The sequence below is a fragment of the Nilaparvata lugens genome, chromosome X, assembly GCF_014356525.2.
Source record: "Nilaparvata lugens isolate BPH chromosome X, ASM1435652v1, whole genome shotgun sequence".
NCBI lineage: Eukaryota > Metazoa > Arthropoda > Insecta > Hemiptera > Delphacidae > Nilaparvata > Nilaparvata lugens.
The window spans coordinates 86769141-86796241 of NC_052518.1; the positions used below are offsets into that span (position 1 = coordinate 86769141).

Sequence of the window (27101 nt, forward strand, 5' to 3'; positions counted from 1 at the left end):
ATACTTCATCAATGAAAACTCTTTCATACGTTTTTTCACCCGAGCTATTTATAATGTAAGATCCCACAGTTCTATAATCTAAGTTTATGCTCCTTTCATCATCGATATCATGCATCCTAACCACTTCACGAATAGATTCTATGCCAGCTCGTGTTTGACTAAGGACAAGGTCTCTTCCAGGATTATGCTTAGAAACTATGAAGTAGGATTTCCCACAACCAGGTACTCCGTCATACCACTTAATATTGGGTAACTTACAATCCTTAAAGTTTAATTTATTTATATTCGCTAATAATTTGCCATTAAGCATAAGTATTGTATCTTTGGTCACCAGGACGTATCTTTCCATAGTTTCAAATCTTGATTGGTGGGGCTGGAATTTTACGTACTTCCCTCCCTCTTCCAAGCAAAAACCCGTTGTGTAAACTAAGCTTGTTCTGAAAAGAAATCGCTTTATTGTATTATCGTAAATATTCATACTCCCTTTCAAAACATTCATAATTTCGCCATTCGAGCTTGCAATGTTGGATTGTGTTATTGTTGAGAGAAGTTGTTTGTATATCTTCGCATTTTCTGTATCAGTCTTTTGAATAATGTGACGAAGTTCTATCATAGAGTTTAAGTAAACTTCGAGTTTTGTATAGCCCGGGAAAAATCCTAATGGGGTTTCAGGTGGACATTTTGAACTATCAGAAGCATAAGGGATGTTGAGGAATTTAAGTTCACAATAGCCACGGTACGCGAATACAAATCTAAGACTATCCGCCTCCAGCACATTACTCAATAGACTAGTGGCAGTCATCCCAAGAAAATCATTGAAACAATCAACACCAACAATTAATGGATAATTTGTTTCAGCCCATTTTGAAAATTGAAAAGAAGTTGAGCTCAATTTCTTTGGTACATTCTATCAATAATAATGGATTATTATTTACAAGATTTTGAAAGAGTTTTATATTAGTATTTTTTAATTGGTCAAGTTGTATCCATTCTTCATGTGTAAATTTAGTTTTTCTCGTCAGAGCTGCGAAATCCTTGGATGTTTTAAAGTTACACTTACTTAATTTAACAAAACTTATCATTACATCTACATGTTCACCAAAATTATATACAAGATTTACTCTACTTTTAGGAGTTCTACAGGTTGAGTTGAATATTTCTATACGATTTAGAACTTGGGCGAGATCTACATTTTGGGGCTCATAACTCATGGAGCTATTGCTAATTTTTTTTATTTATCAATTTATTAATTATTTTTTTAAATACCATAATCTGTTTTATCTATGATTTGTTGTAACGCTTTTCGGTAGGTGGGGCAATCTTTATCATTTGCTTTATGGTTGTGATTTTTTCATTGTTCGAGCAGTTTATGCAGCATGGACTTTTTTCTTTGTTTGGGCATTCCTTGATGTCATGACCCTTAACGGCACAGTGTGCGCAAGTACTTTGGCTATCAGGACAATGTTTACTTACATGGTTCAGTTTCTGGCACTTAAAACACCTTGAAACTGCTGTATAGTCTAGAACACTACAGGAATTCCAGTCTATAAGAATTCTCTGTTTGTTTATCATTTCCTTCCTAATTTCACCCGAACATTCAATGACCCAGTGGACAGTTTTCTCATTTTTTGGCCCTAGCTTAAATTTTGGCTTAAAGTTTGTGCAGAATTTTTTTTTATCCATTAAGGAAAAGTAACGCTCATAAATTTTCTCAGTTAATTCATTGATTTCCATATCACTACAAACATTGTAAATTATTACTTTTGGCTTCCTGATTAGTGGCTCACTTACCTTTATTTCGTTTTCCTGCAATATTTTATTACTCAAAAACTTATCTTTTTCAGTCTTAGGGTCTAGCACTTGTTCTTGCACTTGCACTTGGTCTTGAGATTCTGTTCTCTACTAATGTTCTTTTTCAAAATTTTTCGGATATTTTCACTGCTCTGTTTCTCGTCTGTAGTCTCGTTCTCCGGTTTCACAATCAAGACGTTCTCTTTTGGCGTGATTTTCCTGACCTTGGGCTCTGTTTTGGTTGGTTTGGCTGCTGGTTGTACGGCTGCTTCTCCGGTTTGGCCAACGGCATCAGCTGCCTTCCTCCTAGTCGGTAGTTGGACCACCTCCGCGAAAGATTTTTTTGCATTTTGACCGTTGGTCATCCCCACCGCAAGCTTCGCAACACTTTGTTCAATTTTCTCAATTCTCTCGTAAATTTTTGCGTCGGACTCCGCAACATTGTACCTGGTTTCCGCTCTTTCTGTGATAATACAGTCTATTGCACAGTTTAACAAAATTATCATAATCCTCTCTTGATAATTTCCTTTTCACGTTGTAAACTTCCGTTCCCCATTTCAAGAATTCTTTTTGCACATTTTTAAAGTTTTTTATTTCACATTTGAAACTTTTTTCGCTCGTAATGTTCACAATGTCATTTTCCTCATTTTCATTTTCTACTTTCGATGGCGAATGAAACAGATCACTGTCCTCGTATTCTGGCTGTAGATTACCCGGTAATGCAACTGGGTCACCCATTTCGTTGTTTGTTGTTTACAAAACAAGAAAGAGGAAACGTAGCATTGTTCACTAACAAAATCGTTGATTTGGCGAATTTCACTTTAAAAACTATCAATTTTTGACACTGGCTATTGCAAGCTCGGCGTATTTTTGTTCCACTTTTTCACTATTACACTATTGACTACTGTATAAGCCTACTACGACTGCTAACTAAAAACTATGTTGACTCTACGACGTCTGAACTAGAACTGAGGTGAGTTCGGAATGAACAATTATATTAAATAATATTATCAAATTTAAATTTTTAAAAAATGTACCGAACAGCCTTGCAGTTGCAGAAAAGCAGTTGCAGAGCTTTTATGTCAAGTAAATCAATAGAGTTCATTTCTCTGAAAGTGTCATGGCGAGCTCTTTTGAATGCGAAATTGGGGTTATCTCTGTTTTTCCTCAAAGTAACTTTTAGAACTTCACCATACCCATGACCTATTTTCCCAATAATTTTGTATTTGTTGATTGAAGCTGAAGAAATTTGAGATACCAATTCGTCACTGGCAGGAGATGAAGCTTCTATTTCCATTTTATAAAAAATTATCTCCAGTCGATTAAATTTTATTGAACTCAGAAATCACAATGATAAAGACAAAGTTGATAATTGATTCGATTCATTACAATTTCATAAAGTATGAATAGGTGTTGAAATCTGTACGGTGTCCGAGATTGATGAACATACAGTAATCAAAGTTATTGATAGATTTAAAACACTACAAAAAACAACTTCAAGTGCTTGACAATAGCTGAATTATGATTTTCCAATTTTCTCACTTTTTTCGACAATAAAATTGATAAAGCTCTATTTAAAATAGTATCTGCTTCAAATATATTTGAACTTGGATACAAGTCAAAATGATACCGATGTTACAAAAGACAGGCTACCCAACAGTAGTTTAAGCTTCATTAAAAGGTATTCTCCTTCAAAGTTTTTAACAACCAAAGTTCTTCAATTGCACAAATTAAATTTTTTACGGCTGTTCGGTTCACCTTTTTATTTTTATTTAAATTGGATAATCTTTTTCAATATAATTGTTAGGATCATTTATATAAGAGTGAGAAAAAGTGGCAACTGAAATTTTTAAGTGGTCTAATAAGAGAGTTATGGGCTCACTTCCCCTACTTGTGCTCTATCACATCCCTTTCCCAATCCTTTCCAAAAATTCCAAGGATCAAAAGCCTTCCTATGACATGGATAGCCATAGTTGGAAGAACTTCTGATCCTCTACCCTTCTTCACCACATAACATGTATGAATTGCCTTCTAATATTGTAATGTGTTCTCATATTTATGTTATTTATTTTATACTGTAATGTTTTCTTATTGATGTAATTAATTTTTATTTCATATTGATGTATCTTATGTGTGTGTGTGTGTGAATAAATAAATTGAAATTGAAATTGTTAGGATCATTTATAAGAGTGAGAAAAAGTGGCAACTGAAATTTTTAAGTGGTCTAATAAGAGAGTTATGGGCTGTTGAAGTGCTAAATTCAGTTTTCTTTCCAGATCATAAACGGTTTCGAATTTTCCATTTGAGTTTTCTTTAATACATTCAGTATATCATTGGCTTTGTTCTAATATACGTTTTTTCGCGATTAATGCCAAAATATACATGTTATCGAATTTACACAAAATGTTACTTTTTATTTATGATCGATATGGGGAATAAAATGTTTTAGTTTGGAAAGATACATTTTTTGAATTTTTAAGAGAAGTTCTAATAATATGGTCGAAACCGTTTATGATCTGGAAAGAAAACGGAATCTGGAAATTTAGCACTTAAACCCATAACTAGCTTATTAGACCACTTAAAAATGTCAGTTGCCACTTTTTCTCACTCTTATAGCTCAACAATTATATATAGAAAAGATTATACAATTTAAATAATAAAAAAATGTACTGAACTGCCTTGATAAAAATTATAACTGAAATTAATTGAGATAGAATAAATTATCCTAGACTGGAGCTTGACAATACTTCATAATTATTTGATTCCATCAAACCGATATCGGAAACCGGAAAGTGAGGTCGAGGGACATTCACTGTAGGCTATCAGTTGTTACTATTGGATACCGGTATATCGACTAAATTTGTTTATTAAAAGACAAAGAAAAAATGATGTGCTTCAAAATTACTTTTTCAACTAAGTTTCTACTTCAACTTGGGGAGCGATTTGGTTTCGTGGTCGCGCTGATACGCTGTCGACAGGTTTGTGTGCAGAGAGGACCTTGAGTCCTAACTCCGCCCTTGAAAAAGGCAATTATTGAATTCAATTATTCGATAAAATAAGTTAAGCTCTATTTTCCAGCTACTCCCTTTGTAAAAGTGACCACTTAAAGAGCCAAACTCTTCTAAATACCATTTTTAAGTTTGAAAATAGCTTTCCGGTGGTTTGGAACCCACCTTAAGTTCTAGGTCCACTCATATCTCATTATCATGTTTCATTACCCAGGCACATGCCTAGAGCCCATTTGGGCATCTTCCTTACAAAAAAATGTGAATGTAATTAATATAAGTGCAAACAAGTTATAATGCTAAAAAATAAATAATTTATAAGAAATAAATTAATCATATGAAAATAGGTATATGTTCATATTATATAGTATCAATTTGTTTATTCATTTTCTACATTTCAACTTGAAAATGACCTAAGAAGGGTCGAATCTAGTCGTTGTTGAAATATTTTAATGTTTTTAATAATAAAGGGTACTACAATGTTTTATATTTTATATTTCATTATTAATTTGTATAAAAGTAGCCCATATAAGAAGTGAAGTGTTTTCAATTGTTCGAGATATATGCGAAAAACCAGGAAATGGTACTTTCAAACCACCCCACCCCTTAGTACAGGTGATAGGGGTGAGGACTTTTGCTATGTTTACCCCGTAACTATCCTTGAAAGAGCTGCGAAGGCAAAATTGTGATTCCAACTTTTTCAGTATATAGTTTTTTTGAGCATTCAATGCGCAATGTCTGTTGACTACTAATGGATATCAGAGATAAGCTGGTTGCCGCAGAACGCTGTATACAATATCCACTTTAGTATACTGTCAAGTAAGGCTTCTTCCACACCAGTGCGGTGCGGGCCCGCACCACATCGGATGAAAATGTTTTGTCTAAATGAATCTTATGAGGCTATTTACACCATAGCGGTAGCGCCCGCACAAACCAGAACTTCTTTGCGGGCGCAAAAATCACCCGCATGTGCCAAAACTTTCAATGCGGGCCCTTATCGGATGGCTTTTGTTTGTACATTGGCTCTTATGTACGTGTTCAGACCTGTGGGATGCGGACTGGTTTTGCCCGGATGTGAATCACATATTTTGATGTATTGCCAAATACACTTCGTCAGTTTGTACTTGAATGTAGTTGTTGTAGTAGTTAGCTGGTCAGTCAATCAGAGCTTGAGTGTAGTTGTTTCTCTGTCTATTGTTATTGATTATTTCTGTTGTTTGCAGTTGTTATTGATTATTCCTGTTGTAGTTGTTATTAATAATATGGAGGAAATTGATATAGAACATATTATAAGTTTGGTTAGCCCGAGGCCTCAGATATGGGACAAATCAATTAAAGAATATCACAACTATTACTTCTGAACACAGACTGAAACATTTATAAATATAATTTTAATGTTGGCTTCGAAACGCCCGCTTGCGGGCGTCTGGTGTGAAAGAGCCTTCCGGGTCGATTTTTCCGTCCGGGCCCGCAACGCACTGGTGTAAAAGAATCCTAAGGCAGACCCAAGGATACAGGCTATTTACCAGCACTAACACAAATCTCTGCGTCAAATTCCGTATATAAACCTTAATGCATAATTGGTTACATGGATTATACAAAAACTAGAAAGTATTAAAACATGAACTCCAAGCTGAAATATTTACTTGCTGGTAAAACTTTGAAATTTTATATTCCATACAATCAAGATAAGGTGTAAAATTAAAACACTTTGATAGTTTATTTTTGAATTGTCTTCTTTAGACAGTTATTTATTATTAATTTTGAACATAGTATTGACAACAATATCATAAAATGAATTTATCTCATTTTGTTTCAATTTTTTTACTGCCGATCTTTCAATCATCATTCACTTTATATTCATATAATACATAACTTATATATTATAATATAGATACATATATTATAATATATATATTACATATTTCGACTATTTTTATTAAATTCTAACATCACAACAACAAAAATACAATAAAAATAATAATTACCATAATAATAATAATAATAATACAATTTGTTATCAATCTGTAATAATAATGTATGTACATTTACAACAAAAGGTATTGGGATATATTATATTTATATATTTATATTTATGATACGTCGATCATATCTTTTCGGAAATTAAAAATATGTCTACTATTTTTAAATGGTGGTGGATGGTGAGAGGAGATGTTTAACATTCAACAAGGCAGTTAGTGCTTCCTCTTAGCGTCAATGCTTCTTCAATATTTTCCTTCCCAAGTTTAATAAAAATTTGTGCTTAACTTACTAATCTTCGTTATAAATCCTCCAATATTTGTACTAACCTTCGTTATAAATCCTCCGATATTTTCAATAAATTTGAAAAACTAATAAAATTCTATTATACTAAAAAATATGATTCAGAACTTTATTTTATACCTACTGATTACATAGCAATTGTTAAACTTCACTTCAAGTTAGTATTAATTTGTACCTTTCAAGCTAATCACTGAACCATTTTTCAAGTTACACTCTCTTAATTATTTATTATTGCTCGACTAAATTATCAAATATTATTTCAATTCACTTAATGTCCCAAAATTAAGTATTTTTCCAAGGGAAAATTAAATGTTGAAACCCTATCAATTGACGCAACCTTGATGTATAAAACAATTAGAGATGGTCCATGTTTTGCAACTAAATATGCCGAGGACAACAGTTTTGATCAACCGATCATTAGAATTTTGCCCAATCCGTTTCTTTATCTTTGTATGGTGAGATCCAACATATATTATTTGTTTAGAGAAGAGATCTTATACAGAAATTTTAGGCAGTCTGGGTGATGGCATCAATTATTGCTAGTATTGAGAATCTCTTTGGAAACGTTCTGGTGCCGGTTGTCAAAACATTTGTCATAACATTTTAGTTGTCGTGAGGGAGATTTGACAACCGAAATTTGGTTGTCACATTAATATACATAAGAAATTTGAATAGCCATACATTGGGATACAAATTCTAGTTTCACAACACCAAATTTAAAATTGTTTTTATACTTCAGTAGATTCTTCATTCAATATTCATTAAAAGCAAAGTAATGACACTACCGTGAAAGAAGTATGGTCATATATTATATATCCTACTCAGTCTGTTAGGGTTAAAACTACACACATATCATTGTTCATAAATACATCGAAATACACACGCGTATAGTCAGTGTTTAGGGAAAGTAGAGAGTAGAACAGTTACAATCATAACAACTAGTTGGTAAATACTAGTTTCGATGATTAGAGAAACGGGGTCAGGATACAAATGCATAAAATGCTCCACAAGAAACCTCAACTAGTCTGATATATTATAATGTTCTTGTGTTCGCCTCCTAAGAAGAATTAAATTGGGAAATTTGAGTACTGTAACTCGATGGGAAATTTTCGATTCCTAGTTTTCAGATTCAAGGACAATAGAAAAGTACAGTAAAAGGCATAGCAAATTATTGCTGAAATATTAGAGAACTGTGTTAGATTAGCAGCTTTGAAGAAATAACTATACTCTATACTTTTGGACTAGATTTCAAAAGAAGTGATTATGATGTTCAAGGTGAATAATTTTAGGGTCATCCACCTATTTACTTAATTATCCTACACAATTTCAAACACACCAATGACCGTATAATATTTCCTCTAATAGTATATATGATAAATAATCGTTTACAATCAAAGTGACAGCAAAATACAAAAATGGTCTCCCCCACAAAAATTCCCTTCCTCTCACCAACCACTTCCAAAATGGTTTAAGTGTTATCACAAAAAACTTACTAAATAGTAATTATTCAATACACACCTGAAATAACAATAATTATTTAATTATAACAATGAATAGAACGGAAGATTTACATTATTTTATCATCTAGACCATAATGATAATGATAATAAGAATAATAATAATGAACATAATATTAATAATAATTGTATTACAATACACATAGAAGAACAAAGGTGAAAGAAGCTTGAAAATAATTATAATCGAGAACCATTCTTGAATTTTATGCCACAGTTCTTCATCATTCGTGTATAAGAGTGACCGCTACGCCGGCTATTGTTTACCATACTTAAAATCAACTAAACTTTGCAGGAGGTGAATGGCAAAAATAAGATAGCTGTTATAAACGAGTAGTAAAACATGTTGATTCAACTATTTTTTACAGCTACTGTGAAGCAGTTGAGGTTTCTAACAATAATATCGCCATCAAAATCAGTGCAGAGATACCGAGAAAAGTCCGTTATCTATTGCTCGATATGAACGTTACAACTGTCAATGGATTTTATTCTGAATTAATCTTGATTTCATCGACAAAATGATGGGTGTCACTGGCAATTGAAACAAGTTTCAACCCAACAATAAGAATACCTTAACATTGTAAATCAATCCAATTTAAATGATAAAATTCTCGGTTTATTAAAAAAAAAAAAAAAAAAACATGGTGCAATCGAATCTAAGTTTAGTTGAGTTTCCTCCAAATATTAATGAATAATAATTTAGTAAAATATTGTTATTTTTCTTAATTCTCTGTAATGCCAAATAAAATAAAAGAATTAATTGTATGTTTGGCCAATAAAAATGTCACGGCGATATTATATAAGGTATAAGGTTTTTTCGTTTAAAACCCCGACTTTTGAGAAGGTATCTTCATAAATCTCTAATTCACTTCCTGAGAGACCGATAAAAGAGGTTACAGCATTAATCATTTCAGGCTACTTAAGAATACAAGTATCTTGCTACTACTAATGGACATAGATAAATTGCACAGGTTTATATGGTTGCATTGTAATTTGAATGGAAAGGCCCAGGCCCAAAACCAAACTACATTATTCATACTTTCTCATGTTAGTGGACAAACAACACATTTCGACAATTTACAATAATGATTGTACACAGAAACACGTTTTGTACAAACAGAATTCACTCTTTATAAGTTTGTACTCCTCTTTGACACAAATCAATTTGATGCTGAACATACATTGGTGTTTGCAGAATAGTAAGTAACATAGAACACGCATGAAAAGGCTAGATAAAACTACTTTACAACAAAATATGAAACTTGAATAGCCGAGAACATGTAAATATACTTCATAATCGTCTGGTGATATTATAAAAATAACACATATTTACAGGAAAGAAAGAACCTATTCAAATATTGCGCCATCTTACTTTTACAAGAGAAATATAATTTATACGTATTATAATATTCTCAAAAGAATTCAAATAATCCAAATTAAAAGAGCAAGAAAACTGGGCGATCTGAAGTAGATATTAGTACATGAACAGATCGGAGTTCTACATATATATATATATATATATATATATATATATATATATATATATATATATATAACACACTTTATTCTGGTCTGAGTAAGGCATACTTGCATTCAAATTATTCATCTACTATCGAGATTTGTAACCACAAAACAATACATTAAACACATTATAAGATACAGATATCAAATTCACGGCGTTCAAGTGGTGACAATAGCAAGATACAATATCGTGGCACTAACAAAAAACTGCTCCTTTGGTAAAAAAATCGAATACGGTAATAATCACAATTATATGATTTGGTTTAAAATATCAATACACCCATATACAATACATTTAAACGATGAAATCAAAAGAAACACAGTTTGTCTGAATTTTCCTATTAAAACTCTTAGTTACATACAGGATTTATCTATAGATATCACTCAAAGTCATGAATCAATTTAATACACAAGCTTAAAAACACTCGTTCAAAATTTTTGTCAACTTACAAAATTATAGATTGAGGCGTAATTACAAGGAGACAGAACATCTTATAAGTACACAATATTTCTCACTAATATCTTAGTTGTTAAACTAATGTAGATGCCAAACAAGAGACTCTTTGAAGCAAACATCTCGTTTGGTTTTGCTTCTTGCTTATCTACTTTGAAGGGAGGATCAAATGATGTTCACTTTTTTTTTAAATAAATACAATAATGATCAGAAGATTCTTAAGGTTTGAAAAACGAAGAGAAAACTTGATAGTATGAGTGTTGATACTAAAACCATGCCATTTGATGAAAATAGATAGAAATCAATTGTTACGCTTGGCCAGCATATCTTTGGATTCTAATTGAACATTTTTGTGTACGTAGTAATTTCTCTTATGAAAATGTGCGCCTCAAGATTATAGTATACAAAAATATAATCGTTCCATGAATTTATGCTGAAGGAAAAATATATCACTTTTGTTGAGAGAGAAAAAAGAAGTTCTTCAGGTCCAGAATTTATAATTACAGTATTATAAGGTGAAATAATTTATTGAATATTGATTATACAATCATTTTGCAGTATTTGAATCTAGATTCAACAATGTCGGTCAAACTAGAGCCTATTCAATGAATGAAATAATATTAAAGTATTTCTGTGAAGTGGTAAAAATTACGGATCAGCTATTTATAGCTGGCTCACTGAGAATCCCCTTGTCTGGTAAAATATTTAGATTTTTCTCGCCTCCATCATCCATGTGCAGCTTCTTCACCAGGGCAATTAATTTTTCTGAGTCATCTGACACGCTGGTAGTTGGTGGCACGTTGGCCACATTCTCTTTGGATGTTGCACAGAGTACACATTTGTCAAAATCTCTATCCGTATTCGGATTCTATCTTTTGGGGCTGAATGATGAATATAATGAAGAAGCTAGAGAGTCTTCATCGAATTTGCGGTGTTTTTTGATGCAACAGGCAAAATTTTACGCTCCAAATTCCGACAACTTGGACTATAAATTCCAAATTGCAAATCTCAGACACGCCAGTATTACTGTGTACCCTCTACCTTTTATAAGAGGATAGAATGGACTACTTCGCAGCTGAAATGTGCACGTTGAAATCAGCCCAAGTTGTCGAACTTTGGAGCAGACAATGTTGTCTGTTGCAACAAAATTCTCTGGCTTCTTCATTGGATCTATCTTTCAGTCCCAAAAGAAGGAAGTCGAATACGGATGGAGCGTTGGACAAGTCTGTACTTTGGGTGACAACCAAAGAGAATGTGGCATCACAAACGACCACTTAGCCAGATGACTCCGGTTGGCTGAACAGAGCAACAGATTCTTCAGGCAAGTTGGATGGAAATCTCATGCGCACCTCATGGCACCTCACCCAGCATGGATGATTGAGGCTTGCAAATTCTCCAATATCGAAAAGTTGATTAACTTCGGGAAAGTTAATAAGGTTAAAAGTTTAAAAAAATTTATAAAAATACGCGATGAAAATGTATTGTAATTTGTATTTTTTTAATTCCATCAATGTATTGTAATTAGTATTTTTTTAATTCCATCAATGTAAACCTGTGCAGAATTGTCTATCTTTATTCAAAGAAAGAAAGATAAGACCAATTAAGCAGATCTAAGAATCATCTTATTTAAAAGTTAGTCTCTGTTTTGAAGAATGGTGAGGAGAAGCAGCAGTTTTTTCGTGATTCAAGTGTGGGAGTACACAGAATATCCATCAGGATTTTGCCGCGTTTCAACGAGTAATCCGATGTTTTTTTAGTCGTTTTTTACGGCTATATGGATTATATTTTATACTGAACCAAATATTTAACTTTCAATGTCTCTCCTCTCTCAACAATTGTGCATGGAACGAATTCAACGACACGATTAGAAAAGAAGCATCACAAGATATTCATCTTTCAAAACAAAACCTGAGAAAGAAACCTATTTAGAAAAATTATAAATACTGAAAAATGAAATTGTAATCAGATTTGATAATACAGTAAATAGAATTAAAAATAATCAACATTATAATCTTATTTACATAATCAACCACAGAGACACACAGACAGACGAACGGACACTCTCTATGCAGATTATAATAATTATATAGAACTTAAGACATTTACTTCATATTGACAGTTCTTTCAAAGTTAGATCATTTCCTTCATTTGTATTTTCAACTAATTTAAATGTTGAGTTCTAGGACAGACATACTATATAGAATCATCTACATGATCATAAACTCCTCTTTCTTACTCTTCTATCTCTCTCACTCGCATACACTAGCACACTCACAACACAAACATTCACACTCTCATTTACTCAAAGTTTTCATCTTCTTTGTGTTTGGGTAGTTTGTTTAGAACAAGGTTAGAAACAAAACCTTTCTTTTAGGATTATTTATTTACTATCATATGAAAAGGTTATAGTTTCTGACGGTCTTTTAATATATTCAGGATCCTCAAAAATACAAATATCATCAGATCATAAATATCTTATTCAAAATTAGACCATATCAGTAAAAAATCTTCTCGATTTTTCAAAATTAAGAATTTTAAAAATTAACAGAATTTTGTGGACAAATGAAAGTGCAATAAATCAAGTTTTCGATCTGTTAGATAATAATGACGAGATGTTAGTTGAATCGGCAAACGAAGCAGGGAATGTATGATAATCATCTATTTCAGACGAAAACAAAAATAATAAGTGATCTAAAACAAGATTTAAAAATTCTTGCAAAGGTGTCTAAATCTGGGAAAATAAATAGGTGAATGTGATTTCTTCATACAACACATTCAAACCATTTAATATTGCTCTGAATTAATAAAATTTCAAATCAAACTTCCAAAGGAAGATGATGTTGTGATGCTTTATCAATCAGTACAATTCCTTACGATTGTATTTTGAAGATTGAGAGAATCGAATAAAAAAGTAAAAATATTCAATCAAACTTTCAATGTTGATATCGTCCAGATTCGTCTAGAAAATTCATAATTACAAAAGTTGAAAATAAACCTGTCACAACGTCTTTTCTATACACAGATTTTGGAATGGTAAAAATTATGGGTAAGAACTTATTTAATTCCTTACAGATAAAAAATCTATGTACCCTGACCCTACAGTAATTTCAATGGTAATGGGAGACAGACAAGAATTTTCTGGGCAGTTCAACACAGGCGACTGTTAATACATTGCTCATTTTTCATATAATTACACGGTTAATTATTCTTACTCAATAAATTTACAATTCAAGAGAAGAATAATGACGGACACATTTTTATCGTTATTCAACTTTTGAAGTTGATAGTTGTGATTTTGCATTTGCTAAATCAGCTACCACTTCGAAAAAGAACTGATGAAAATTCTCCTTATTTTATTCGTAGATGTCAAGCTATTCCAACTATATTTCTAATACAAATTCTAGTACAACTTGTTTAGAGGTGAAGAGTCTGGTCTGAGATACAAAAATGCAAGTTTGTATGATACAGGCGAACAAAACAAAATTGTATGATGTTGAAAACACTTATTTTACTGTTGGTGATGAAAAATTCTCAAATTTACTAAAATGATGATAATAGCCACCTACGGATGAAAAATTGAAGATTGATTGATTTCGCAGTAAACCAAATATCAATGAATTTATGATAACATTTTGCCGCTAAACACCGTTAATATGGCAACGTTGTTGATTGACTTCGATGTGGATCCTTCAAGTGTTGAGAGAAAAATGATTCAGGTGTTCTACAAAATCATGAACTTGGCAATCTACAAACCATTATCGATAGTCGATAATAAATGAAATATTCTACTGAAAATTCACCGACTTTAATCTGTTCACTGGGTTTAGTTGATTTCATTATCGTCGATAAAAATGAATCCATTCAACAGAAAGGTAGCAATTTTTTCAAACAACAAAAACATCTATCGTTGATAAACTAGTAACATCTGTGTAGCTTCCAATAAATTTGTTAACAACGGTGTCAGATAAACTAGATAAGATACATTTTTGAAGTTTCATTTTGATCCAGAGATATAGAATTCGATTATTTACAGCTGAAATACAGCTAACCAACTGCAAGTTTCACACATATCCTAATACTACCTACTCATCAGCTTTTCCCTCTACCATTTTCTATGAGAGGTCGTGAAGGCTTGGAATAAATCTGTAAAATGTGACAGCAAGATTTTGCAGATTTGGAGCTTCGTCTAATATGTGCTACAGGCACAACTGCAACAAACTTAGCATTGCTCAGCCATATTGGTGAGTTACATAAATCACCCTGATAAACGTTTATTATTAGCGTTATTCCTATCATTATTATAATTGTTATTACAAACAATGAAAAGATGACTATAATCAAGGAGTAGTCATTAGTTGGTTGAGTTAAGTTTTGCAACGACATTACTGAGAAATTTCAAGCAAACGCTTTCAAGAACATAAGTTATATTATGTTTATGTTGAACAGTTTTAGTTTTTGGAATGAGATTAGTAAAAATGGTCAAATATGAAAAGATTACGAAACTGTTTGCAAAAAATAACACTACATCTGTAATACATAGAACAATATTACCAAGTCAAATGGGAGATTTCATCACAGAAGCCCTTCTGGTATAAGAGCCATTAGCACAGATACAGTTCACACGCAATTCAAGGTCCGATATAAATGATTATTGACAAACAAGTGCAATACCGGCTTTACTAGATTACCTGAAAAGTCTGGTATGAGATTGCGCAGTTTTGATTTTACATTAGATAAACAGGTGATCGAAACGCCAAGCAATTAAACGGCATAGTGAGTTTAGTTGATTGAAAGCACAAACCCAAAGAATGATTATGACTAGGTTAGTTTGAAATGTTTAGGGGCGCCGTTGAACAGAGTTGTTATCATTCATACTCAGATAATAATTATAAATAGCGAGATTCGTGGACATGATGAATGACAGATTAGTAGAGAACATTCTAGTAGAATGGTGAATATTGGAGAAGTTTGTTTATCAGGTTATCATCTGATAGGGTGAAAGAAGAAGGTAGGGAGAAAGAAGGTAGCTTACACTCGGGCTAAATTATTATTATGATGAAGTTACTGAACAGAAGTTAGGTGGTGTAGATTTGAAGCAATGATGGTTGTGGTCATTTCACACAAGAAGATGTAGTAAGTAACTGAGAGAGGTCAGTTGAGTGAGAGGAGGATTATTTAGAAGAAGCTAACGCGTATGTGTCACACATTCACAACGACGCACAACATAATGAAGGAATAGACGATGAAGATGGTACGCATAAGCACGATAAGATGGTGGCCGATAACGCTAATCACAACAGCTCATACTGGCGCAAATGCATGCGTTGAATGATGTCGCGGCAATCGTTGAATACGCGCCGGATGTTCTCTGTGTCAACTGCACAAGTGAAGTGTGGATAGCAATAGTGCTTGCCATCCCCAGAAGCTGTGCTGATGCGCTGCAACAAAACACATCAGTAGGCACCACTAATCAACAACAAAAATCACGTCAAATATTCATTTTGGCAAATATATAGTGAGATTCAAGTTATAATTAAGGTATGAGGGCACATATTAATTTGTTATAAGGCATTCCTGCTTTAAACCAACAATTGATTAATCTCCGTTTACACTGAACTGGGAGCTGGTGCTTAATAATCTTCCAGGTCCTTCCGTTGAGGGAGGGGTCGCCAAATTGCCTCTGGGTGCCTGGCGACTGGCCACCCTCGACTCAGAACCTTGACCCACATTTGTGTCTGGAGTTTCACCCATCTCTGGTCTCTTGGGTTTTTCTTTTTGCCCCTCCAAAACTTTGCAGGGTCAAAGCTTCACCTCTCTCAAGAAGTTTTGCCTGAATGGCCGCCCTTCTTTGAGCAGTGGCGAGGTTTGGTCTCTCCACCCGCAAACTGCTCGGTTGCTCTATTGCATCCTCAGGCATTCCTGCGGATTCTTGCTTTTCTGGACTTCTGAGAAGCTCATTCTCCCTCTCCAGTTGGGATGGTGTGATTGAGCTTACTTCATCCATGCCGTGATCAGTAGAAGCCTTCTCAATGTTCTACATAAGAGTGCAACGGTACCTCCTATGTTCCTGAAGCACCCTTTTCAGATTGAGGAATCTGCCCTGATGGGCACATTCCGATGGGTTTAAAGGCAAGGCAACTTCTGGAGTTGCCTTGGTGTTTGGTTTGTTCATGTGGTTCCCGCTAACAGCTAGGGAAGTGGAGTCAACCTAGACAGAGCCCCGCATGTCCAGACAAGGCTAAATACTGCAGGAGGGCGTATCCTGCAGGCACCGTTAGAGACACCATATAAAAGCACCACCCATCAGCACAGTCCATATCACACCTTGGGTTGGCCTAAGAAAAAATGAGAATATAGCCAAGAAAGGCTGACAGATCGAAAAGGAAGAATGAATGGCACACAGCTAAGTAAATGGAAAAATGTAATTCTAGAAATGAAAAGGTCTACAGCATAATTATTAAGAAGGAGAACAATGGTTTTGGTAGAAGGGCTTTGGAAAGGGGGTCCCTTTTAGTCGCCTCCCACGACAAGCAGGGATACTGTGGGTGTATTCAGGTTTTCATAATTTCTTGAGTCCGATGTTCGACACAAAGCTCCCCCAACCCACAGGGGGCTTGATCCGTTTAAACTGAGATATTGCATACGGTCTTAAATTAATAAATATAACCAATACATATTGGATTCCATAACAAGAAAATGATGTAGTTATGAAGTTTAGATCTCCAATATTAAATTTAGATCTCTCTTTATAATTGTATGGATATAACGCATTTTGTTATGATTACTCCTAAAAAAAATAACTCCTAAAATTATATTTTTCCTCGCACACAGGCTTTGCCCATGTGAGGAACCTTCTTCAAGTTTTGTATATGTATATTGTATATTGTTTGTACGTACTTTCTAAGAAAAAGAATAAAGATAATTTCAATTTAAATTCAATTTCAACTTGAGCTTAAGCACAGGCATTTGTTGCCTATGTAAGCTCTTTCCTATCTGATTGCAAGAATGAAATTGTGATATCTCAAGAGTTTTATTGTTTAGTATAGTTTTATATTTTGATTTCAGTAAGTATATTGTATTGATTTTTGAATTGTATATACGTATTTCTTAAGATTCTATGTAACTGCTTTAAATTGTATTCAGAAGGAAAAAATAAATTGAATTGAATTGAAATAATGTAATTTTTGACTTACCAGGAATTCATCTCTAATGAAGTACTTGGCGCGAATGACGTGGGGCTCCTCGGAAGGATCAGGAGCTGCGTCGATTGGTGTCTGGTACCGCGTGAATTCTGCAAAGTAGTCTTCGAGTTTCGACTTGCCTGCTTTTATCTTCTCGGCAAGCAAGTCTTGCTTGTTGAGGAAAAGAATAACTGAAATTGTGCGGAGCCATCTGAAAAAAAACAAAATTGAAAAATACTTTTAGAAAACATACTAGAATTACAAAACGAAATATACAAAAATTGAAATAGAATTTGAAAAACACAAAAATACAATATGAAATATACAAAAACTTAAATAGAATTTGTAGAACACATATTGAAATTACAATATAAAATTTACGAGAATTGAAATAAAATTTTTAGAACACATATTGATGTTGTGGAACGTTTCCATAATATTCAGAAATTTCATTATACAGCCAATACCGATTTTTTTATTTCAATTACAGAACTTTAGTTTCATGTTATTTTTTCATATATTACAGATGATGCTCACATGAGCTTTTTGCTTGTGCGTGGACAATGAAAAGTGCGAGGGTGATTTGATGAGATGATCAAACGTTCATGCCTACCGGCGGGATTCAAACTCACGACCAGGGAGCGCTAGCAGACTGAAGGGTGTAACCCCTTAATCGTCTCGGCTATCCTGGCCGGCAAAATTTTCAAACCAAAACATCTGCAGCTGTACTTGAAATATTAATAGAGTGAAATCAACTATGAATTTAACAGATTTTTCCAAATAAAAATACTCTAAAGCTCAAATCACACAGGAGGCGCGCCACACTTCCAGTGTGCGCATTCCTACTTATTTAGATGCTGGCCTTATGAAGGCCCGGTTGCACAAAAGCCGGTTAATCTTTTAATCGTGATTAATTTCACAAGAACCAATCAGAGAAGGTTTTTTCAGAGAAGAATAATGCTTCTCTGATTGGTTATTAATAAATTAATCACGGTTAAATTTAATCGTGATTAATTTCACGAGAACCATCAGAGAAGCCTTTTTTTCAGAGAATAATGCTTCTCCGATTGTTTCTCATGAAATCTATAAAAATTAAAATTCAAGTGACTTTTGTGCAACCAGCACTAAGTATTCAACCGGAATATTATTAATTTGCGTGGCTTCACGTGCTTTGAGCTTGAGTACTATAAACTAGTACACAACAACAATTATCTATTTGATTGACATCGTCCTTTTTATACGATTAAAAAGATAACATAAAATTTCATTCCGTACTAGAGTATTGTTGTTAAGTCGGCAAATCGTTACAGTAGTAGAAGGGTGATTGATATCGTTCTTTTCAATGTTTTAAAGAAAATATGATAGGCTTTAATAGACTGAAATAATAGAATAGTTTCAAGTCGGCAAGATGTTATAATAGTAGGAGGTGAATGATAACGCTCTTTTCAAATTATTAAGAGAAAAAATATTTCACACCTGATAGAATAAATAAAAGTCAGCAGCTTTTTACAGAAGAGAAGGTAATATCTCAAATTAATCAAATTTATCCAAGCTCTTCAGAGCTTGTCCACTTTTTGATAATAATCATCAAATAGATTTTCATAACTTGTCCACAATACCAAAACACCCATCACATTGGTTAAAACCCTGTCCAGTATTCAACAATATTCAATATTTCTTACAAAGAGTATGGACAAGATTCAAAGCAGAACAACACAAACCTTCACTCATGCAATCGACTACTATACTGGATGCAAGGTTTCAACTAGCTTCAAAACTATCTCTAAAATTGAATTTGATTTACAAAGGTCCCCTTCTGTTGGCAGTGCAATAAGAAATTAATGTGAATATTAAATAAAATTAATAAGAAATTGTTAAAACCGCAGATCTCATTCAAAGTAGAAAGACCGGTTTCGGTTGATACACCATTGTCAATCTCTGATAAACCATGTCTGATAATCTCTCAGTTTATCAGAGATTGACAATGGTGTAACAACCGAAACAGGTCTTTCTACATTGAATAGAATGTGGTTTTGACAATTTCTTAGTATTTTTATTTAATATGAATAATTACCACAATATCAACTTCTCAACTACACAAAAAGTGAAAGTGCACATTGATAGAAAATTTGTAAAATGTAAAGCAAATGCCAAAATAAAGTATGTAGTCAAACTCTATATCTCGCCAAACATTGCATCACAAGTCGAAAATTAATTTGTAAAAAATCCAAAGAGTCACCTTTATTTATCTATATTGTAGAACCGTTTGTTCCATCATGACAAACGACATGAAAACAACCGGAATTGACAAGATCTATGTGATTTTATTTCATAACTAATTTGCAGTTACCGGTTATTCCATATGGATTTGAAAAGGTCGAGCGATTCTCTCAGCCTGTTCTGTGTGGGATCCTCCCGCAGTACCATGTTGTAAGAGCTGCATGCCGTCACAAAGATTATTGCTGTCACATCATTGAAGCACTGGATCCACTTGCGCCTCTCATCACGTTGACCTCCAACATCGAACATACTGACACACAAACATTATTCCATTATTTATTATTCGCAATGCACATTTTTATAAAAATAGTAGGGTAAACCAGCCCACGTTGGGACACTTCAAGTTGTGGGAAATTAGTGAGTGTTAGGTTGGCAACAGCTGCTATGTTTTATCAGCTGTTTATAGCCTTGATTACAGACATAATAATTTCAGATGTAGCACCAGTCGTTATTGAGAAGAAATTAAAAACATGTTTTTGTAACCTCAAAGTTTTTTTTTGAGAAGAGGAATTTCAATTTTTACTTTCATTTAAGGTATGTCTTACCGCTAATATGCATTCTGTATTATTTTATGTATATTTTGACATATAGAACATTATTGTACTTTTATTTTTAATCCAGTTATTCTGTCTAAAACAAAGCCATGACCATCTGCCCACCTTGGGACGCTGCAATCATGATATATGCTCATATTATAACGATGAGCATTGCTTCTGAATCTTTTTTACTCAATGTAGGCTACATATCAATGAAATAAATTATAAATAAATATGATATATGATTATAGCCTGTAACCTGTAGCTTCAGAGGTAGCCATTTCAAACACACTTTGTGAAAATGACTTTTGGTCGAAGTTTTTACTAAAAAAAAAATCAAAAAATGTATTTATACTATCAATAATTATAGTAAATTTATAAATTAACAAAAATAATGAATTGCTTATTTTGAATTTAATATCCCAATCTGGGCAAGGGATGTCCCATCGTGGGCCGGTCTTAAGCCCAGGTTGGGACTCTCCCCAGAAAATTGTTTTTGTAATAAAAAAATCAATTGATAATCAATGCAGTTGCCATCCTCAAGGATGAAAGTGTAAGCCAATACAATTAATATAAAATTAAAAAATGTAGATTTTTCTATTTTTGTCCAAGCTATAGCTGTTTGAATTTTGGTGTCCCAACGTGGGTTGGTTTACCCTACCTAGTTTATACAACAGTTTTATAATAAGAGACTTTAACGAACGAGTCAAGAGTTAGGTTCAACTCACACTACCTCGACTCAAATCGTACGACTCCAGTCAAGGATACTCCAGTCTCTCGACCTTACGACTTTCTTGCTCATTTTCACTACTTCAGTTCCATGCTACTCCATTTCTAACCTCACATTATTAAAAATATGAGATCCAATTCGTCACTACTGAGCATTTAACAAATTTTATAATTATTATTATAAATATATCGTCTCATCTAATTCTTATAATTTTCTTACCTGAAATGGTAAAACATAACTTTCATTAAAAATACATGTTACTACGCAACTCAAGTCGAGGCTCGAATCAGTTTCACAGTCGTGAGGTCACGGAGAATAGAATCGACTAGTCTGAGTGTCACCATTTGAAAACACATGCTCCGTCGAGAAGAGACTAGAGTCGCAGTCTCTTCTCGACTTGAGTTGTGCCTTTGAGCCTTCAACGAACTTGAACGAGTGCTTTAAATACCATATAAAACTGTTGTATACACTATTTTATCTACGATCACTTAAACAAAGTATCATATTGCTGTTTTTTTGTAAGGTTAGAGATCAACCAACCAGCCTATAAGGTAAAAATATTGAGATAACAATAGATGAAACGCTACTCTGAGAGGTGAACAGTAAACTTGAAATACTGGAAACTAGACAAACTGAAAATTTGACGAATTGAAAACTTGTCAAACTGAATACTTGACGAAGAGAAATCTGCTGCCAGCATCAGAAACAGTGTTTTATTGTTGATGCCACCAGCATCGGAAACTGCGTTATAATGTTCGTTGCTTAATATTTACATTATAGTATAGTTTTAAAAATCCATTGAGAAAAGACCCCTGTTATGGTATTGATTGTGATATTTTAATGTTTGAGTTAGGTTTGAGGTTTGAACATGGTCGTAGATAACAAATTCCAACTCTGAATATTTTTCAAAAATGATGTGTTTGTATACTTTATACAGAGGGGTTCAAGAAAATGTAAACACTCTTTGACAGTGAATATCTTGGTAAAGCACTGGTAGTTATAAAAGTTTGCATGTGGCTACTCATGAGTCACACACTACCTGTTGATGAGACATCGACGTAGAATACCAAGAGTAAGCACTGGCCACACCAACGTCTGCTAGAGGTAGCGAGCTCGCTCCCGCGGTGGTAGTTCAGGCCACACCAAAGGCCGGTTTTGTTTTTGTTTTGATGAGTGTGGTTTTGTAGTAGCATGCACTACCGAAGGCAAACTTTTAAAACTCACTTTCCATGTTATTCAATTGTGCAGGCCAGACCGAGCTCGCTACCTCGGCGGTAGTACCACCAGCAGATGTTTCAAAAGTTGGCCTGGCACGGCCAAGTGAAACTACCGCCGAGGTACTCCCACTGCGGGAGCGAGCTCGGTCTGGCCTGCTCAATTTAATAACATGGGAAGCGAGTTTTTCAACTTCGCTACCGCCGCGGGAGCGAGTTTGGTGTAGCCTGCGCTTAAAGCGGTCGTCACACCAACGTCTGCTAGCGGTAGCGAGCTCGCTCCCGCGGAGGTAGTTTTTCTGGAAGCAGTTCACACCAAAAAACGTGCGCCAGCGGTAGTTTCGTTTTGTTCTTGTTTTGATGAGGCAGGTTCTCTAGAAGTGGGGGAAGGCCGGCAACCAGAGTGCTGTACTTCGTCCAAGAAGTTGAGAACATGGTAGTACTTACTTTCTTTTTGCAGAATATTGGAAATCTCATCCCACTCCCTATCTTTTCTCGTACCATCTTTATAATTGTCGTTTCTGAAATCCCATATTATGGGTCGTTTCCTCACTTCTTCAATTAGGTTCTCCATTGAAGCAATAGTTGATTAAGAATAGATGAAGATTAAAGAAATATAATTAAATAATTTAAATAAAATGATGAACAACAAAAATGACAATGCAACAACGGAAGACAATGCAAATGACAATAGCTCAATTCCGACTGCAACACAAAATGTTGCGTCGCTGTAGGCATGCAAATGACTCATTGTCACGTGTGAGTCTCGGTATTCTGCGCATGCGCTACCGATGGCGAAGTTCTGGAGTTCGCTTTCCATGTTATTAGATCGGCCACGTCAGACCGAGCTCACTACCGCTAGCGGTACTCCCACTAGGAGACGTTTCAAAAGTTCGCCTGACTCGCGAAGTGAAACTACCTCCGAGGTACTACCTCCGCGGTAGCGAACTCGGTGTGACCTGCACAACTTAATAACATGAAAGGCGAGTTTTTTGACTTCGCTACCGCCGCGGACGCGAGCTCGGTGTGACCTACCCTTAAGGCCCTATTGACACAGAATGGACGTCGGTCATGGTGCAGGTGGTCACTTCCTCGCCCGCGCCACCTATCTTTGCCATATCTACAGGCGTACAAGAACGGGCCACTTCTTCAAAATGAGAAAGGACAAAAAACTGTAAAATAAAATGAAAATGTCACTGTGCATTGCATACGCCACTCCTTTTCTTTGTGAATTGGACCTACTTTTGATATTGTAGTTGGATGTTTCGTCAACAGGTAGTTTGCAAACTATAACAACTGCTAGTGCTTTGCCAACATATTCACTGTCAAAGAGTGTATACATTTCTTTCTATATTAAATAACAATAGTTTTTATCATAAAGGAATTCCTAGGGTCCTTTTTTGACAATAATATAATATGAAGAATAGAGGGGTACTAATGATTCCAAAATAAAACTTATTATTGTATAATAATAATAATAACTTTTATTCACTTCATTGTACAATTTTACAAAGCATAAAACATAAAAAATATCAAGTGCACTCCTCATTAGGCTAGGCCTGCGTCGAGGAGTGGTTCGTCTTATGAATTACAGAAAATATATAAGAAAAACGATTCAGCTGCTTCAAGTACTATATAGAGCTACTTACATAAATAGTATTATCTTATGCCATTAAGCAATCTAAACAAAAATACACATCTTCCACAAAAATAAACAAATTGATTACAATGCTTAGTTTATATAGCCTAGTTTACAGAATAAAGTTAAACATATTTCAATGAAAAAAAATGAAACGAAACAATTTATGAAGCCGATAAATACAGTCTTAACCTTCTACAGAAAATCGATAATGAGGACTCTCTAGAAATATCGAAAGGTAAAACATTAAATAAACGAGGACCCTGAAAGGCTGCATGACCAGCCGCAGATGCAGTTACACATCTCGGCTCATACAGTTTCTCTCTGGCTTGACCACGAGTTGTATATCCATGTTCAGGAGTCACTGGAAAATCTAATGGTCGTTCAAATACATATTTTAATAAGTTCAATTTATATAAATCCTCAGGGCTTAGAACTTTGAATTCTTTATAGATTAGGTTAGTGGGATATCTAACTGGTCTATTCAGACATATTTTTACAATTTTCTTATATTGCAAAATAAGGGGTTGTAAGATGGAAGATCCACAACCTCCCCATCCAACAATGCCGTATTCAATTACAGAAGAGATTAGGGCAAGGAATACCATCCTCAACTGGTACAATGGAAGAATATTTCTCAATTGAACAAACTTATAAAATGTTTTCCTTAATCTATTACAAACATAAGAAATATGTGGCTCCCACCTTAGTCGAGAATCTATCATGATGCCTAGGTATTTTACAGAATCATGAACAAAGAGAGGAACACACTGGCAAAAAGAATGAATTACAATTTCCTGGAATTACTCTATACCTGTATGTTTTTAAGTTCTTGTAGTTTTTAGTTCTTGTAGTTTTTTTTAGTTCCTGTAGTTTTTTAAGTTCTTTAGATTCCTATTTGTAATCTCTTTACCGATTGTAGTGAAATATTTATTGAATTCATCTGCTATCTCTTTCTTTTTGTCTGACTTTATTACTCGTTTATCAATGCCTTGTATATCAGAAGATATATTTTTCTTTTGTTTAGTAGAATCCGTTGCTTCATTTATTGTTTCCCAGGTCTTCTTGATATTATGTTTGCAGTTAATAAATTTGTTTTTGAAATAAGTCTCCTTTACCACGCGCAAAATCCTCTTTAAAATAGTATTATAATTTTTTAATTTTTTAATTAATCACTTACTTCTTGTTATTATATGGATATTGTTTTAGCATATTTTTCACTTCGTCTTGAGAAATATGGGATTGAAAAAATTAGGGTTTTCTTGTTCTAACGGTTGGTTATACTATGCATAGAATATAAATCTGGCAATATTGTTCTAACTTATTTTTAATTCATATTGAGAAAAATGTGATTAAGGAAATAACTTGAAAATAGTGATAAATTAAAAAGTTTGGACAAGATTTGGCAATATTGCTTTTCACTTATTTTCAATATTTATCTTGAAAATCATGGGATAGAAGAAATAATTTTAAAACAATCTTATATAATCTTCTTCTAAAACAAAATATATTGAATGTTGTGGAATAACATCAATATTGAATGTTGTTGTTATAATAACATCAACATTGAAATCGTATCATAGAAATCACAATTTTCCGGCAAATTAACTGTGCCATCTTTGTATGTATATGAAGTTGTAATGCATGTGAAAACGAGTGGTGTGATCCAGAATTCAGATGTTCATGAGTATAATACGCGAAACAGAGCAGATTATCATATAATGGGTCACAATAGTAGGTTATTTGAACAAAAACCAGATTATATTGGTAGGAAATTTTATAACAAGCTACCTCAAATCTTGAAAAGTAATGATGATTTGAAGATTTTCAAAAAACAAATTAAAAAATATTTAGTTGATAGAGCTTTTTATAGTGTACAAGAATTCCTTTCAAACCTAAACTAGGTTGAACTACTTAGTGTTAGAATTATTATGTAATAACATGACTTGTCTTATACTCCATGACTGGAGTCTTTAGGACGTAATCTTAAAAAAAAAAATAAAATAAATAAATACCATCAATAGAGGAGACACTAAATTTGTACAAAATTTAAAGTTGCAAAAAAAATATTGCTAAAAATTCAGATTGTGGATGGTACTTGATTTGTATGCTTACAATTAAATGAGAATGAAAATCCAGTAAAGTACTTTCGAATAAGTAAATGGATAATACAATCTCAAATAAAGATATATTATTATTCAATGCTAGATGAAAAATAATACCATAGTACCCTTTTTTTAAAAAACTTTATAATACAACATAAAAAAAACTAGTTTCATATGTTCAATCCATTTGGAAAAACTTGAAAATGGATTGAACATCCGAAACTAGTTTTTTTGTATTTTATTTTAAAAAGTTTTTAAAAACCGGGTAGGCCTACTATGGTATTATTTTCAACTAACAAATCAAGTAGCCCTGAAGAGATACGTTATTATTCAATGCTACGGGGGATTTAAATCAAAAGACCCATTTCATACTCTTCTAACGCAGTATAAAATTTTTGATCTTGAAAAAAGCACTTGAAGCATTTTCAAATTAAACTTGACTATCTAAATTTGTTCGCGATGTCTATCCTCGATAATAGCCGTTATAAAACATTCTGACCTGGAGACTGGGCATCTTGCCCAATCCAAAAACGTCTCAATATGATTTTCAGTTCTGTGTTTAGCAAAGTAACTAAGTAAAGTAAGGTGAGAGACGGGAAAGAGGCCGATTATTTGTAAATGTGGTGAACTATATTGGAATTCATTGAAATTATTTTTTTAAAACATTGATTTTTTTGTTTATAGGTATGGTGGATCAACGGACACAATTAGCATTCATTAGTTCATCATATGCAACAATATTAATATCTAGTAAACATCAATTTGAATATCAGAGTAATAAAAACAAAATTCCAGAAGACTTTATTAAGGATAAAATAACAAAAACCAAATTGAGGTTAATAAAATCG

General features: G+C 33.6%; 1 protein-coding gene across 1 annotated transcript in view; it reads right to left on the reverse strand.

Annotated features, from left to right (window-relative positions):
- Nucleotides 1–6514: 6514 nt before the first annotated feature.
- LOC111059791 (guanine nucleotide-binding protein G(s) subunit alpha) overlaps nucleotides 6515–27101 on the reverse strand; it is a 79527-nt gene continuing 58940 nt past the window's right edge. Inside the window, exons 8-10 of the mRNA XM_039441811.1 lie at nucleotides 20100–20279; nucleotides 17762–17960; nucleotides 6515–16006 (exon numbers count right to left, since the gene is read on the reverse strand). Of these exons, the coding sequence (XP_039297745.1) occupies nucleotides 15860–16006; nucleotides 17762–17960; nucleotides 20100–20279 (526 nt within the window). The 3' untranslated portion in view covers nucleotides 6515–15859. The remainder of the gene's footprint in view (nucleotides 16007–17761; nucleotides 17961–20099; nucleotides 20280–27101) is intronic.